Raw genomic sequence first — 14,929 nt, forward strand, 5'->3', positions numbered from 1 at the left:
TAAGTGCATCCCTTTTGGAGCTACCTGTGGTCAAAAAAGCACTTTTTCTAAATGACACGAGTAATTTTGCTAAATATGACATATATTGCCATACATTCACCAAAAATAACGTTATCACCAATTTTTTTTGCTATCACAGGGCTACAATAAACAACCAAGTTTATTTAGTCAAGCCTTTTGATATTGAAGATAATAAGGGTTAAATGTGATTTTAGCTTGCGTTCCCTGATTGTAAAACAACCCAAAACAAAATGAACTAAAAATTGAGTGAAATGGGCATTCAGATTCTTGAAAAAGGTTAACAGTGCAGTAAAGTATTATTTACATCTGTATTTTTATTCCCCCCCCTTCCCAGACGCACCCTCAGAGAGGTCCTATTCGCGATCACTTTCTCCTCCGGAGAACGGATTTAAAAACGTCGAGTCTCGGCTGTATAGGAGTCAGGGCATGGGCCCGACGCGGACGGAGCGCTCACCCCGCACAAACAGGCGTGCAGCTCATGCACCACGTTCACGTTCTCAACCTCGCGTCCCAGTCCAGCCTCCGTCCAGCAGTCCGTCCTCGAGAACGGATTTCTTCAACGGTTATGATACAGACAGTAGCTATGACTCGAGAGTGCGGCCTAATGAAGCATCACACACTCGCGCTAACCGAGGTTGGAAACCCATGCGTGAGGCCCTCAACGTAGACAGCATACTGGGCAGCGACACCGAGCACGATCTCCCCAGCCTGGGTCAACAGACCTCTGGTCAGAAGCGGCTGCCGAGCTACGAGCGCGAGTCCAGTTGGTCTGCGCGTGAAGATGGCAAACCTAAAAGCTTGAAGACCATTTACGAGGATGAGCAACGTCACGAACTGGGCAGCAGAAGCTCCCTGGAATCAGAAAGCCGTGAAAGGGAACGGTCTAAAGGCATTCTTAACCACTTCACACTAAAAAAGGAAAACTGGAAGAACCAGCGAATGGAATCTGGATATGACAGCAGCGACAGGCTTAGCAACGGCTCGGGTAGTTTGGACTCTTCCATGGTGGAGAACGTGGATACAAAAGAATTACGGCATGTCCCTGATGTGCACCTGCTGAGGTAAGGCTGGCTTTCTCTCTGCATTTCTTTTGGCATCAGTGGAACTGAATCCAAGCAAATGGTTTTAGTGGTTTCTGTTCCTTACCTGACGGAGTGAAAATGTCGTTTGCAAGCAGTGCTTTTGCAAAAGAGTCCGAGATCGGATTGAACAGGGTCATTATGAAATACGAAAACTGGAAGGGAAGTTTCTGACATTTTAGAAATTACTACTTTATTTTAATTTATAACGTCCAGTTAAACTAAGGATGCTTTCATAGCGTATTGAAGTGCTGCTGTTTTGGAGTCGTGACCAGCTGTACCACTCCTGTGTTTTATATAAATAGGGTGAATTCAAGTAATCGGAGCCTTTTTTTTTTTTTTTTTTTGGCCATTTTGATTTCTGAGACTTATTCCAAAATTTGTCTGACACAAGAGATCAAGAAATACCTTTCTGTAATCCCAAAGATGTTTTCTAACCACACCAGAAAAAAGAATGTAGATATCATAACCACAGGAGACAGACCACACCTATTAGTGTTTGTGCCAAAAAAAAAAGCTCTGTCTGAATTTGATCGCCTGGGACACTCGTGTTAGGCTTTTAAAAAAAACAAAGAAACCTAAATAACCTTACTTTATGCATGCCAAGCTCAATATAACCAGTTTTTTTTTTTTAAAGCATTTTGAAAAAAATAACAGACGAATAAGAATTTTTTTTTAATATTCAAGTAAATTTAATTTGTTTTTATATATATATATATATATATATATATATATATATATATATATATATATATATATAGACACACACACACACACACACACACACACACACACACACACACACACATATATGTAAATTTTTCATAAAGAAATAGCCTAAATAAAGAAAATATCAGGGAAACTACTTTTGCCCTCTCTTTCCCTAACACTGTGGTGCCATTGTATTCTGTAATATATTTCATTTTTGTCGTTTTATGTTGTTTCTATCTGCTTTTTGAATGTTTCTACTTTTTGTAGCACTTTGAGATTTGCTCTAAATGTAAAGTGCATTACAAATAAAATGTATTATTGTTATTTCAGTGAATTATAGTTTAGCTGACTGACTCTCACATTTGTACATGATTAACAGCTATAGAATGGCGTGCATGTTTTTATATATGACCGAGGACCAATTGTTCCCACAAGAATGGTAAAATCTGACCATTTCAACCTTGTGGGGACATTTGGATTGTCTCCACAAGGAAACTGTTATTGGAAAAGGCAAAACGTTTCCTTTTCATTACTAGGGTCAGGTGAGATGCAGGCACAGCATTAATTAACTGCATTAATAATTGTCAATAGAAGCTCCTCACAACAATAGTGAGTCAAACGCGAGTGAGTGAGTGTGTAGAATATTAGTCTACCGGCATTATACCAAGTAGTAGTTGTTAACTCTTAGGGGCTAGTTGGCAGGCTAATGTGGCCGAGAGTTATTTGATCGTATGCTAGTTACAGTGGTGCTTGAAAGTTTGTGAACCCTTTAGAATTTTCTATATTTCTGCATAAATATGACCTAAAACATCAGATTTTCACAAGTCTTAAAAGTAGATCAAGAGAACCCAGTTAAACAAACAAGACAAAAATGTTATACTTGGTCATTTATTTATTGAGGAAAATGATCCAATATTACATACCTGTGAGTGGCAAAAGTATGTGAACCTTTGCTTTCAACTAACTGCAACTGAATGTTTCTGGTAACTGTTGATCAGTCGTGCACACCGGCTTGGAGGAATTTTAGCCCATTCCTCCGTACAGAACAGCTTCAACTCTGGGATGTTGGTGGGTTTCCTCACATGAACTGCTCGCTTCAGGTCCTTCCACAACATTTCGATTGGATTAAGGTCAGGACTTTGACTTGGCTATTCCAAAATGTTAACTTTATCCCTCTTTAACCATTCTTTGGTAGAATGACTTGTGTGCTTAGGGTCGTTGTCTTGCTGCATGACCCACCTTCTCTTGAGATTCAGTTCATGGACAGATGTCCTGACATTTTCCTTTAGAATTCGCTGGTATAATTCAGAATTCATTGTTCCATCAATGATGGCAAGCCATCCTGGCCCAGATGCAGCAAAACGGGCCCAAACCATGATACTACCACCACCATGTTTCACAGATGGGATAAGGTTCTTATGCTGGAATGCAGCCTTTTCCTTTCTCCAAACATAACGCTTCTCATTTAAACCAAAAAGTTCTGTTTTGGTCTCATCCGTCCACAAAACATTTTTCCAATAGCCTTCTGGCTTGTCCACGTGATCTTTAGCAAACTGCAGATGAGCAGCAATGTTCTTTTTGGAGAGCAGTGGCTTTCTCCTTGCAACCCTGCTATGCACACCATTGTTGTTCAGTGTTCTCCTGATGGTGGACTCATGAACATTAGCCAATGTGAGAGAGGCCTTCAGTTGCTTAGAAGTTACCCTGGGGTCCTTTGTGACCTCGCCGACGACTACACGCCTTGCTCTTGGAGTGATCTTTGTTGGTTGACCGCTCCTGGGGAGGGTAACAGTGGTTTTGAATTTCCTCCATTTGTACACAATCTGTCTGACTGTGGATTGGTGGAGTCCAAACTCTTTAGAGATGGTTTCGTAACCTTTTCCAGCCTGATGAGCATCAACAACGCTTTTTCCGAGGTCCTCAGAAATCTCTTTTGTTACTGCCATGATACACTTCCACAAACATGTGTTGTGAAGATCAGACTTTGATAGATCCCTGTTCTTTAAATAAAACAGGGTGCCCACTCACACCTGATTGTCATCCCATTGATTGAAAACACCTGACTCTAACTTCACCTTCAAATTAACTGCTAATCCTAGAGGTTCACATACTCCCCTGATGGCGATACTGACTTCTTCGATATCACCTCCGGGGTCTTGCAAGGAGACACCTTGGCACCATATCTCTTCATCATTTGCCTCGACTACGTGCTTAGAATAGCTCTGGACGAAAATATGGATCGCGGCTTTACCCTTTCAGAACGGAGAAGCAGACGCCATCCAGCTCGCAAGATCACCGACATAGAGTATGCATGACTGGAGGACGCAACGTTTCTATTACATAGCATTGAGAAAGAAGCCAACGTAATTGGACTACATGTTAATCCAGAGAAAACTGAATTCATATCCCTAAACCAGAATGCATCTGACGGCGTCAAAAGCCTAAATGGCCACTCGGTTAAACGGGTGGATGATTTCAAGTATCTCGGTAGTCATATTGCATCGACCGAACAGGATGTGAACATCAGACTTGGGAAAGCCTGGGGTGCCCTAAATGGTATGGACCAAATCTGGAAATCAAATCTCCCTGACTATCTAAAGAGGAATTTCTTTCGAGCTATTGTGGAAACTGTCCTCTTGTATAGCTCTACCTCCTGGACCCTGACTTCAAAACTAGAAAGAAAGATCGACGGTGCCTATACCCGCATGCTCCGCGCCGCTCTCAATCGATCCTGGAAAGATCATCCCACCAATAAAGAGCTATATGGCAACATACCACCCATTACTACATCTATCCGGCAGCAGCGGCTACGCTTCGCCGGACACTGCTGGCGCAGCAAAAATGAATTGGCTGCTGAAGTCATCCTGTGGAGACCAACCCACGGAAGAACAACATGTGGTCGACCCAAAAAGACCTACATCGACCAACTGGTTGACGACACGGGCTGCCAGGCAGACGAACTGGCAACTGCCATGAGCGACAGAGAGAGTTGGGCTGAGCGTGTCATGGAAAGCCGAGCTAGCTCGACCTGGTAGGTAAGGTAAGTCCATACTTTTGCCACTCACGGATATGTAATAATGGCTTATTTTCCTCCATAAATAAATGACCAAGTATAATATTTTTGTCTCATTTTGTTTAACTGGGTTCTCTTTATCTACTTTTAGGACTTGTGTGAAAATCTGATATTGTTTTTGGTCATATTTATGCAGAAATACAGAAAATTCTAAAGGGTTCACAAACTTTCAAGCACCACTGTAGCTGGGTCACAGCATTTAGCTAAGTACCAGATAAGAAGCTAGCTAGCTTGGTCACTAATCACAGTTTAAACAGACTGGGCCAGACTGCAGACCATGTGCACTTATTTTATTTATTTATTTTTTAAAAATAATTTATCATTTTATACTCCAGTAAAGCAGGGTTATATAAAATTATATGATGTGGCCAAATGACCATGTATTCAACTTCAGGAAATCCTTAAATGCCCATTTCCCCATTTAAAAAAACAAAACAAAAAAACCTTAAATGACTGTCTCTGATTACCCAAAGCACGCTATTCTACATCTCAATCATATTTGATAAAATGGGACGACTAAAAATACTTGGGATGGTGGGGAGAGAGAAACTTACACACGTTTTCAACACTTTAATAATTGTTTTTTTGTTTTTTCTTCTTAAATAGATCACAAACATAATTTGATAGCAGTTAGGAGCATTGTCTTATTTATGACTGATTTTTATATTCTTAATATTAATTTAGTGAGCAGCCTGTCACTGACTTTCCTATGCCATACAATTCCCAAGTGGAGCTTCTGATTGATTTCTGATTGTCCTGCGCCTTTCTGTGATATGACGTTATGTGATTTCAGTCACATGACATCCATGCTAAACCTATAGTAAAAGTCCTGTTGACTAGATTTTGTTAGAACAGGAAATAAACGCACTGGAGCTTAGGTGTTGCGTATTATCAAATGTCCCAGATTACCTGAATTCACCCTAATGCCTTTATTCTGCTGATCAACAAAAGAAACGCACGTTTTTAAAACGCAGATAATCTGAAGAAATTAGCCAAAGGAGTGGTAAAAACTAGTGCTGTCAAGCGATTAAAATATTTAATCGCGATTAATGTCGCGACTGTCATAGTTAACTCGCGATTAATCGCAATTTAATCGCACATTTGTGTCACATGAGAAACCATTGTAATTCTCTTATCAGCATAAAAAAGTGAATGGGCTTGCTTTGTACCAATGTTTTTTTTTTTTTTTTTTTTTAAATTGCAGAGCATAACACGTCTTGTCACAGCCACTGACATCCATAACCTCCATATTAGATGAGAAAACCAAGGGATGAAAAATAAAGTGCATATCACTGTGAAAATAAAAAAATGTTTTATTTTACTCTTCATTAGTTTCTTTTGAAGAGAAGTATTTGCCATAAAAGAAGGAAAAAAACATAAAAATAAAAACATTCATCATACGTTCAAAAACGTTCATCATAGTGTGGCACTGCATTCTCTAATTCTCACTGCTTATAACTCTACACCTCCCCGGTGGAGATGAGCTGGGAAACTGAAGACTGAAGGAACAGTATTGAAAAGTATTTTTCCAGTCTCACCTGTGAAAGGTAATCCCATGTGATCTCGTTTGGACGGTAAACCTGTTGGTACAGTTAAACGCAGCACATGAATGAGGCATCTTTATTCTCGGCTACTGTCTAGACGCTATACCAGAGACGGTTGAAGAATCTCCACTTTGCCCCATCCAATATGGCGGCGAGGATGTTTATATGTCTGTGCCTTTCTCCATCACTCACACGTACTCTTATTGAAGCAGCGCGCGACAAGCCTCAACAGGAACTACGGGTGACTCGCAGGGCCAAATTAGAATTTACGTTAACGGCACTATTTTTTTTTTAATCGCGTTAAATTGAGATCGCGTTAACGCGTTATTATCGCGTTAACTTTGACAGCACTAGTAAAAACGTTTCTCTGCACGTAATGCGTTGGAGTTAATGGATGTGAGAATTCCGCTCAGTGCTCAATTGAGCTGATTAACGGCGATTTGGTTGAAGAGTCTACACTGACGTCCTGTAGAACGGTGTACAAAAATGGAGCTTCAGCCTGTATAAAATGGGTGTTTTCCATGTGATGCATGATCGATATCATATTACAAGCTGGAAGGGGCCACACTCGGTACCAAATTCTGTCCTGGATACAGAGTGCACTGTTTTTGTACTGTTACTTGGTCATTTTTGTTTGCTATTCATTACATGTCATTCCACTGGGGATGTTTTTTCTGTCGTTTTTGTACATTTCTCAAGACCATTTGTGCTACGCAACAAACTTGCACGTCTTTTGTTGGTCAGTATGTAAATGGTGTCGTTCATTTTTCATAAGTGGGTAAGGGGCAATTCCATGTAAATGTCAACCTCACCATGCAAAAATAAAGCAACATGTAATGCATCAAAACCACTCCCAGAGATATCACCTAGGCCTGTATTTTACAGATGTGAATAAGTTGAACCAATTTGTCACAAGAATTGTTCCCTTCGCCTTAATATGTCAGTCTTTCTTTCTTATAATGTAAAACCCAAGCTAAAATCAACTTTGATCATGTACAATTCTATATTATCGCCACAAGCCACAGAAATGTATGCTAAAATCCACAAAACAGCAAAACAATAGCCATCCTAAATATTATTTAAGAACTTTGATAGTTTTAGCTGATATTTAGAGTTTTTCAAAGGGTTATGGTGGTTAAATTGCTGATTTTCTAAACATATGCCATGTCTATTTCAGACGCGTCACATCCATAACGGAATTTCGTCACATCCATAACGCTGACTTTTCCTTCCGAAACTCTGCATGAAATACAAAATATTTTAAACAAAGATTTTTTTAATATTCACCTTGGACCCCTCTATCAAATGGATATCTCCATTTCGGCATTAGGTTTACGATTTCACAGAGTTCGATAAAAATGTACAGTCACCCAAGAAAAGTGATACTTTTTCTGTCACGTCCATAACGCATCTTTTATTGGCATTTTCTGGCATGCCCTAGATGTACTATGGGAATTGTTCTTGTTCTATCACTTCTCCAGTATGGTACAGCCTTAAAATATGCAACACCTGTTTAAATACTGGGAGACAATAAAACATGCACTGGGTCATTTGTTGCCATTTTGAGTTCAAGTGTCACGTCCATAACGCTGGAATTGCTCTAAGAGTATTTAAAGGTAACTGCTTCTTTAGCATGCCAGTTTAATGCATCTGCCATTTCACAGCTAAAAACATTTTATCCCAGGCATAACTTCATCATGATTAGATCCATATTAAGTAGTTTATCTCATTACTAAGCTACAAATTAACTGAGCAAGGCAACACAGGCATGAGTCACCCCTTGCGTTTTCCACATATTAAGTAAATGTACAGTATATTGAGGCCTTCTTTTAAATATACTCAGCAAAAATAAAAACTTGACGCTCATTATTTTTCAAATAGTGTTTAGAAACTTTTCTTGAAAGAGTTCTTGTTGTGATTATGGTTAAATGCATTGTCAAGGGCATTACGTCACACATTCATTCTACTGGTCGGGCCTACGTAGCACGTGCGAGAGCACTGCACGCTAAAATCACGTTTCCACATGACACAAGTGACGTGACCTATTGATACACGTGCAATTGATCTCACGGTAGCAGAGTAGAGTGTCATCTCAGAAAAACAAGGTTTTATGGTTAATTATTCGTTAATTTGCAATGCCACGACTGTCAAACATTCAGCGTGAACGTGCCATTGGCATGCTGAATACGGGAACATCCGTCACTGACGTTGCGAGGGTTATGGGATGCAGTCGACAGACCATCCATAATCTCCAGACACGTCTCCATCGAACTGGCACCACAGCCGACCGTAAGGAACCCTCCACAGAACTTGCAGGAGCTTGGTGCCATGTTGGTACAAATATGGCGGTGCATTCCCCAAGCTGTGTTCAGACGCATCATCCAATCCATGAGGAGACGTTGTATCGCAGTTGTGAACGGCCATGGAGGACACACCCGATATTGACATGATTTCATTAAGTTGTGACTCACGGTTTTTGATCATGGACATTGTCGTCGCATTTCCGGTGGAACCGATTCCATGACAAACATGATCTGTATGCTATAGCATCTTTAATGACAAGATAATTGAATACAATCGTTATTTCAAACCTATTTTCCAAAATGTTCAAATTATTGACTTTGAAACGAGTGTAAAGTTTTTATTTTTGTTGAGTTTATTGTATTGCAGGTTGCTGAATGAAATGCTGAATAGCCGGGCTGTTCCTCAGATTTCAGCACAGTATACCATACTTTGTCATGCTGTTGGAGATCAATTGCTGTCAGAGCGATTTACAGTATCGGTCAAAAGTTTGTACACCCCACTCATTCATAGGTTCTGTATTTTGATTATTTTCTACATTTGTAGAACAAAACTGAAGACATCAAAACTATGAAATAACACATGGGATGTGTATGAAAGTATGCGGTAAACAGGGTTTTTTTTTTAAATCAATGTTTCATATTTTTAGATTCTTCAAAGTAGCCAGTATTTACCTTGATGCACACTATTGGCATTATTTTAACGGGGCATTAAATGGATTTTGTGAAAATTAAGGCTTTAAATGGCATTAGCAAGCATTAAATTTGATTCCCAGTAGCATTAAAAATTATTTCCATAGTTTTCAAGTCAAGTTTATTTGTACAGCGCTTTTAACAATCAACATTGTGACAAAGTAGCTTTACAGAATTTGAACGACTTTAAACATGAGCTAATTTTATCCCTAATCTATCCCCAATGAGCAAGCCTGTGGCGATGGTGGCAAGGAAAAACTCCCTCAGACGACATGAGGAAGAAACCTCGAGAGGAACCAGACTCTAAAGGGAACCCATCCTCATCTGGGCAACAACAGACAACATGACTATAACATTAACAGTTTTAACATGAAGTCAATTTTGTTGATGTTGGAAACTTGAGTGAAAACTGTTCATGACAACCGCAGTCCTAAAGTTAGCAAGCCAACTGTAGTCCTCAGCCATAAAAGCATTACTGTAAGAGTCCAGAGTGTCCTCCAAGTGTGACTTTCAACTGTCCATATGGGGCCGTCCTCCACAGGAGCGATGTGATGAGACTCCAACCAGACACAGGGCACCAGGATGGATCAGGCAGGTCCGAGGAGCAGAAGAGGTCAGCATCTCGATCCCAGGACCAACATGTAACTCAGAGGGACTTTTTTTGGGGGGGGGAGAAAACACAGGTTGTTAGGTATGCCCAATGTCACCTGAATAAGTAGGAACAGTATACATTTTGCACTGAGTACAAGCAGGGACTCCGGCAACTAACTATGACAGCATAACTAAAAGGAGAGAGCCAGAAGGTAACACAGGCATGAGGGAGCCCCGGGACATAAAGCAGCAGCCACTACACCGTCAACAAACTCGAGTGAGCAAGCGAGTGGGGACTGACAGCATCCATACATCCCAGTTTACCAAAACACTCTATATCTGAGGACCCTCCAGATCTACACCTTTACCTCAAACACCATTAACAAAAGGCTTGACTAAACAGATATGTTTTCAGCCTCGACTTAAACACTGAGACTGTGTCTGATTCCCGAACATTACTTGGAAGGCTGTTCCATAACTGTGGGGCTTTGTAAGAAAAGGCTCTGCCTTTTAGTTTTCAAGAAAAATATTTATTTTGAATATATAGGGTATATTCGGTGCAGAATTGCCATAACACTGGATGTTTGAACAGTGGTGGGCTGGACCAGGAAGAGGAAAACTTGGAGCAGAGAAAAAAATGGTGGGGGGGAATGCAAATTCCAGCAAAAGTGGCTGGAGGAAAACAAGGAATTCAGGACATGGTTGCAGCCCGTTGATTGTCAAGAAGGAGAAGGATTTTGCAATGTTTGTTTAAAAAAAAAAAAAAGTTAAATGTTATTTTAAGCTAGGTACAGTGGGTGTCAACACTGTTAAATCTCACATGCAGTCTGATAGCCACAAATCAGCTGTAAAAGGCAGCCAGCAGTTAACTGTATCTCTAGTTACTTTTCCGTGACCAAAGTAACGTATTCAACTGCTACGACCACCACAAACAGCACAACTGCTGCTGTAGTGACCACTGCTTCTATCGGAAAATTGAGCGACCTTCAAGCATTATTTGGATCAAATGTGACTCTGCAGGCGAAGGTGCTCTGGGGTCTGAACGCTGCCATGCAGCACCACTCGTATGCATCCAGTGAAGGGATTTCTGAGTTGTTCTAAGCAATGTTTCCAGATTAGGAAATCTTTTACCTGTGGAAAGGACAAAGCCAGCTACGTTTTAAAGTTTGGACTTGCCCCACACTTCAAAAATGAACTGATTTCTGTAGTTAACAATGCAGGACCATTTTGTACCGATATTTGAGAGTTTCAACCTCATCTCATTATCTCTAGCCGCTTTATCCTGTTCTACAGGGTCGCAGGCAAGCTGGAGCCTATCCCAGCTGACTACGGGCGAAAGGCGGGGTACACCCTGGACAAGTCACCAGGTCATCACAGGGCTGACACATAGATACAGACAACCATTCACATTCACACCTACGGTCAATTTAGAGTCACCAGTTAACCTAACCTGCATGTCTTTGGACTGTGGGGGAAACCGGAGCACCCGGAGGAAACCCACGCGGACACGGGGAGAACATGCAAACTCCACACAGAAAGGCCCTCGCCGGCCACGGGGCTCGAACCCGGACCTTCTTGCTGTGAGGCGACAGCACTAACCACTACACCACCGTGCCGCCCAGAGTTTCAACCAGTCAATAAAAAATAAACTAGATGTCCACGTTCAATTTTGGGAGGCTGGTCGATGATTTGATTGATTTGATTACAAAATCTAATACTCTAAGGAAGAGATACAAGGACAAATTCATAGAACTGAAAAATGTCGAGTCAGAGTTGGAATTAAAAGCTAGCGAGCTAAGGCACATGCATTAATCCTCTTCTGTACAAAACACCCTGTGTAATTGCTGTAACATTGTGTAATTTCTGTAGCATGTCATTTTGCTTACACTACATTTCAGACTTTTCAATTCTGTTTTATTTGTATAGTGCCAAATCATAAACTACATTTATCTCAAGGCACTTTACAACAAATTAAGAGTTTCCAGAGTTTTTTTTTCTTTACTATACATGTACATGTGCATCTCTGTGGATTGTCATGGGTTCTCGATGGCATTAAAAGGGCATTAAATTAAATTTGCTGATTTCTGCAGAAACCCCGTAACCAGCTTCATGAGGTAGTCACCTGGAATGCTTTTTCAATTAACAGGCATGCCTCGTCAAAAGTTACTTAGTGCAATTTCTTGCCACCTTAATGCGTTTGAGAGCAAATCGTAAATAATAAAAATACAGTAAATAGCCCTATTCCACAACTGTGGAATAATCCGTATTATGTCAAAAAGCGCTCAACTAAATAAAGAGAAATGACATCCATCATTACTGTAAGATACGAAGTGCGTTTTAATTAATAAAGATAAAGAAAAGCCACTGAATTAGGCATGTCCAAACTTTGACTGCTACTGTATAACTCAGATTTGATCAGTAGCCCAAAGCCTTAACCGCTGATCCACTACTAACCCACTACCACTCAGCATGTACAGTATCTGTATCCGTTCTGCTAAAAGCTCTGAATCTCTCCCTCTCGAGCTCTAATACACCACCATCCAGACATGACGTTACTGACTACGCTAAAGCGCTGTAGCTTTTTGCAAGCTTTCCCTTGCTGCATTAGAGTCCGAGGAGAATAGCTGTTGCAGTAATTTACAGACTCACTCATTGAAATTGAATGTCTGTGGTGCTTGGCAGTATTCCACAGATGATAAAAATAAAAGCTTAAAACCCACTCAGTTAAGGCGTCGATTTTAAAATGCTTGAAGTGAAATAAGTGGCATAGAAATGTAAAGCCCGTATCATATAGAAATTTGTAGAAGTCACTACAAAACCCAGCATTTTCAGAGATGTGGGTTATCTGTGCATTTAGATGAATGTTTGATATTCTTGCTTTGAGCATACGAGAAACATTTTTATGTAATATACATTTTCATAGTTTCATACAGTACCTGTCAAAAGTTTGAACACCTTCTAATTCAATGGGTTTTTGTTTCTTTTTATTAATTAAAGCGCACGTCACGTCTTAAAGTAATGATGGATGTCGTTTCTCTTTACTTAATTGAGCGCTTCTTGACGTATAGATTACTACAGTTGTGGAATAGCACTATTTACTGTGTGTTTATTATTTACTGTTCGATCTCAAACACATTAAGAAAGCAAGAAATTGCACTTTTGACGAGGCACCTGTTAATTGAAAAGCGTTCCAGGTGACGACCTCATAAAGCTGGATAAGATAATGCCAATAGTGTGCAAAACGTCATCAAGGTAAACACTGGCTACTTTGAAGAATCTAAAAATATGAAACTTTTTTTGTTTACCACATACTTCCATATACGCTCCACGTGTTATTTCATAGTTTGTGATGGCCTCGGTATTGTTCTACAATTGTCGAAAATAGTCACAGTACAGAAAAACCTATGAATGAGTAGGGGTGTACAAACTTTTTTTTTTTGGTCTGATGCTGTATGTGTGGTGGAAATTTATTGCAAATGTAACAATATTTTAAGCTTAAATACATGTGCAGATTGTTCTTTCGTACTTTCCAACATGCTATTAGTCTCACGAGAAGATTATGCTGTTATCTTGTGGGAATGTAACAGAAGTGGATTGTCCGTGCCAGTAGCATTTAAATGTTTTGTGTTTTAGTTCTAGACGGTTTTGATTTGTAATTTGATAAACCGTTCACAGCCAGCTTGTAATTTAAGGTGTTAAGAAATCCTTCCGTAGTGATGTATGTAAAATGTTTCTCTGGTAAGTAAAGAGGTGGTGATCGCATTCCATCATGGTGAAGCAATGGTTTTGTGTGAGACTAAGCTCTTGAAAAGCCAGGGTGTGGGGAAAAAAAAACAAACCTGTAACCTGCAGTATACACTGACAAATCCAGATGAGTTGTCTAGCTATTGTGTCTTTTGTCACTCCGTCCATTAATTGTGTACTCCTTAGGGACTCGGATTACCAGCGGAGGCATGAGGACTCGAAGGCAGACGGCTCACAGACTCCATTTTCTTACGGTAAGTGCCCTGATGTGAAACGGCGCAAAATAAGATGGACATCATCTCAGAAAGGGCGGCACGGTGGTGTAGTGGTTAGCGCTGTCGCCTCACAGCAAGAAGGTCCGGGTTCGAGCCCCGTGGCCGGTGAGGGCCTTTCTGTGCGGAGTTTGCATGTTCTCCCCGTGTCCGCGTGGGTTTCCTCCGGGTGCTCCGGTTTCCCCCACAGTCCAAAGACATGCAGGTTAGGTTAACTGGTGACTCTAAATTGACCGTAGGTGTGAATGTGAGTGTGAATGGTTGTCTGTGTCTATGTGTCAGCCCTGTGATGACCTGGCGACTTGTCCAGGGTGTACCCCGCCTTTCGCCCGTAGTCAGCTGGGATAGGCTCCAGCTTGCCTGCGACCCTGTAGAACAGGATAAAGCGGCTACAGATAATGAGATGAGATGAGATCATCTCAGAAAACTATATGTAGAAATTTGCCTGCACGTTTACTGTTCTAATATATATATTTTTCAGAATATAAAATGTGGCAGAAGTGTGTGGGGGGGCAGGTTGCAGCAGTGTGTGGCCTGTCTGTTCATCTTGGCATATGGCTCACAATAAAGATGTCATTCAGCCTCCTACGGATTAGGCAGGAACGCAACATACACGCCAGTTTCAGGAGAAAGTAAACACCAGAGACCAAGAAATGTTTGTTCTTTCTCAGAATGGCAGTCCAGGGCAGTGACTCTTTGCTTCTCTGCAGGAGTGATGCAGGATTAACAGACTGGCGCTGCCCAGCTGTGCCCACACGGCCAGAAAATGACGAGAGCAGGGCTGTCAGGAAAGTGACCTTTAAACCCACATGATTTTTCTTTTTTTGTTTTTGTTTTGTTTCTGCTCTTGTTCTTAGACTGTCTCCCATGATCATAGTCCAAATAACGTGATGTGTTAAAG

General features: G+C 40.7%; 1 protein-coding gene across 1 annotated transcript in view; it reads left to right on the forward strand.

Annotated features, from left to right (window-relative positions):
• Positions 1–14,929, forward strand: part of LOC132895151 (inactive ubiquitin carboxyl-terminal hydrolase 53) — an 88,295-nt gene that overhangs the window by 54,985 nt on the left and 18,381 nt on the right. The window contains exons 13-14 of the mRNA XM_060935418.1: positions 356–1,082; positions 13,943–14,010. Of these exons, the coding sequence (XP_060791401.1) occupies positions 356–1,082; positions 13,943–14,010 (795 nt within the window). The remainder of the gene's footprint in view (positions 1–355; positions 1,083–13,942; positions 14,011–14,929) is intronic.

This window comes from Neoarius graeffei, chromosome 1 (assembly GCF_027579695.1).
Source record: "Neoarius graeffei isolate fNeoGra1 chromosome 1, fNeoGra1.pri, whole genome shotgun sequence".
Taxonomy (NCBI): domain Eukaryota; kingdom Metazoa; phylum Chordata; class Actinopteri; order Siluriformes; family Ariidae; genus Neoarius; species Neoarius graeffei.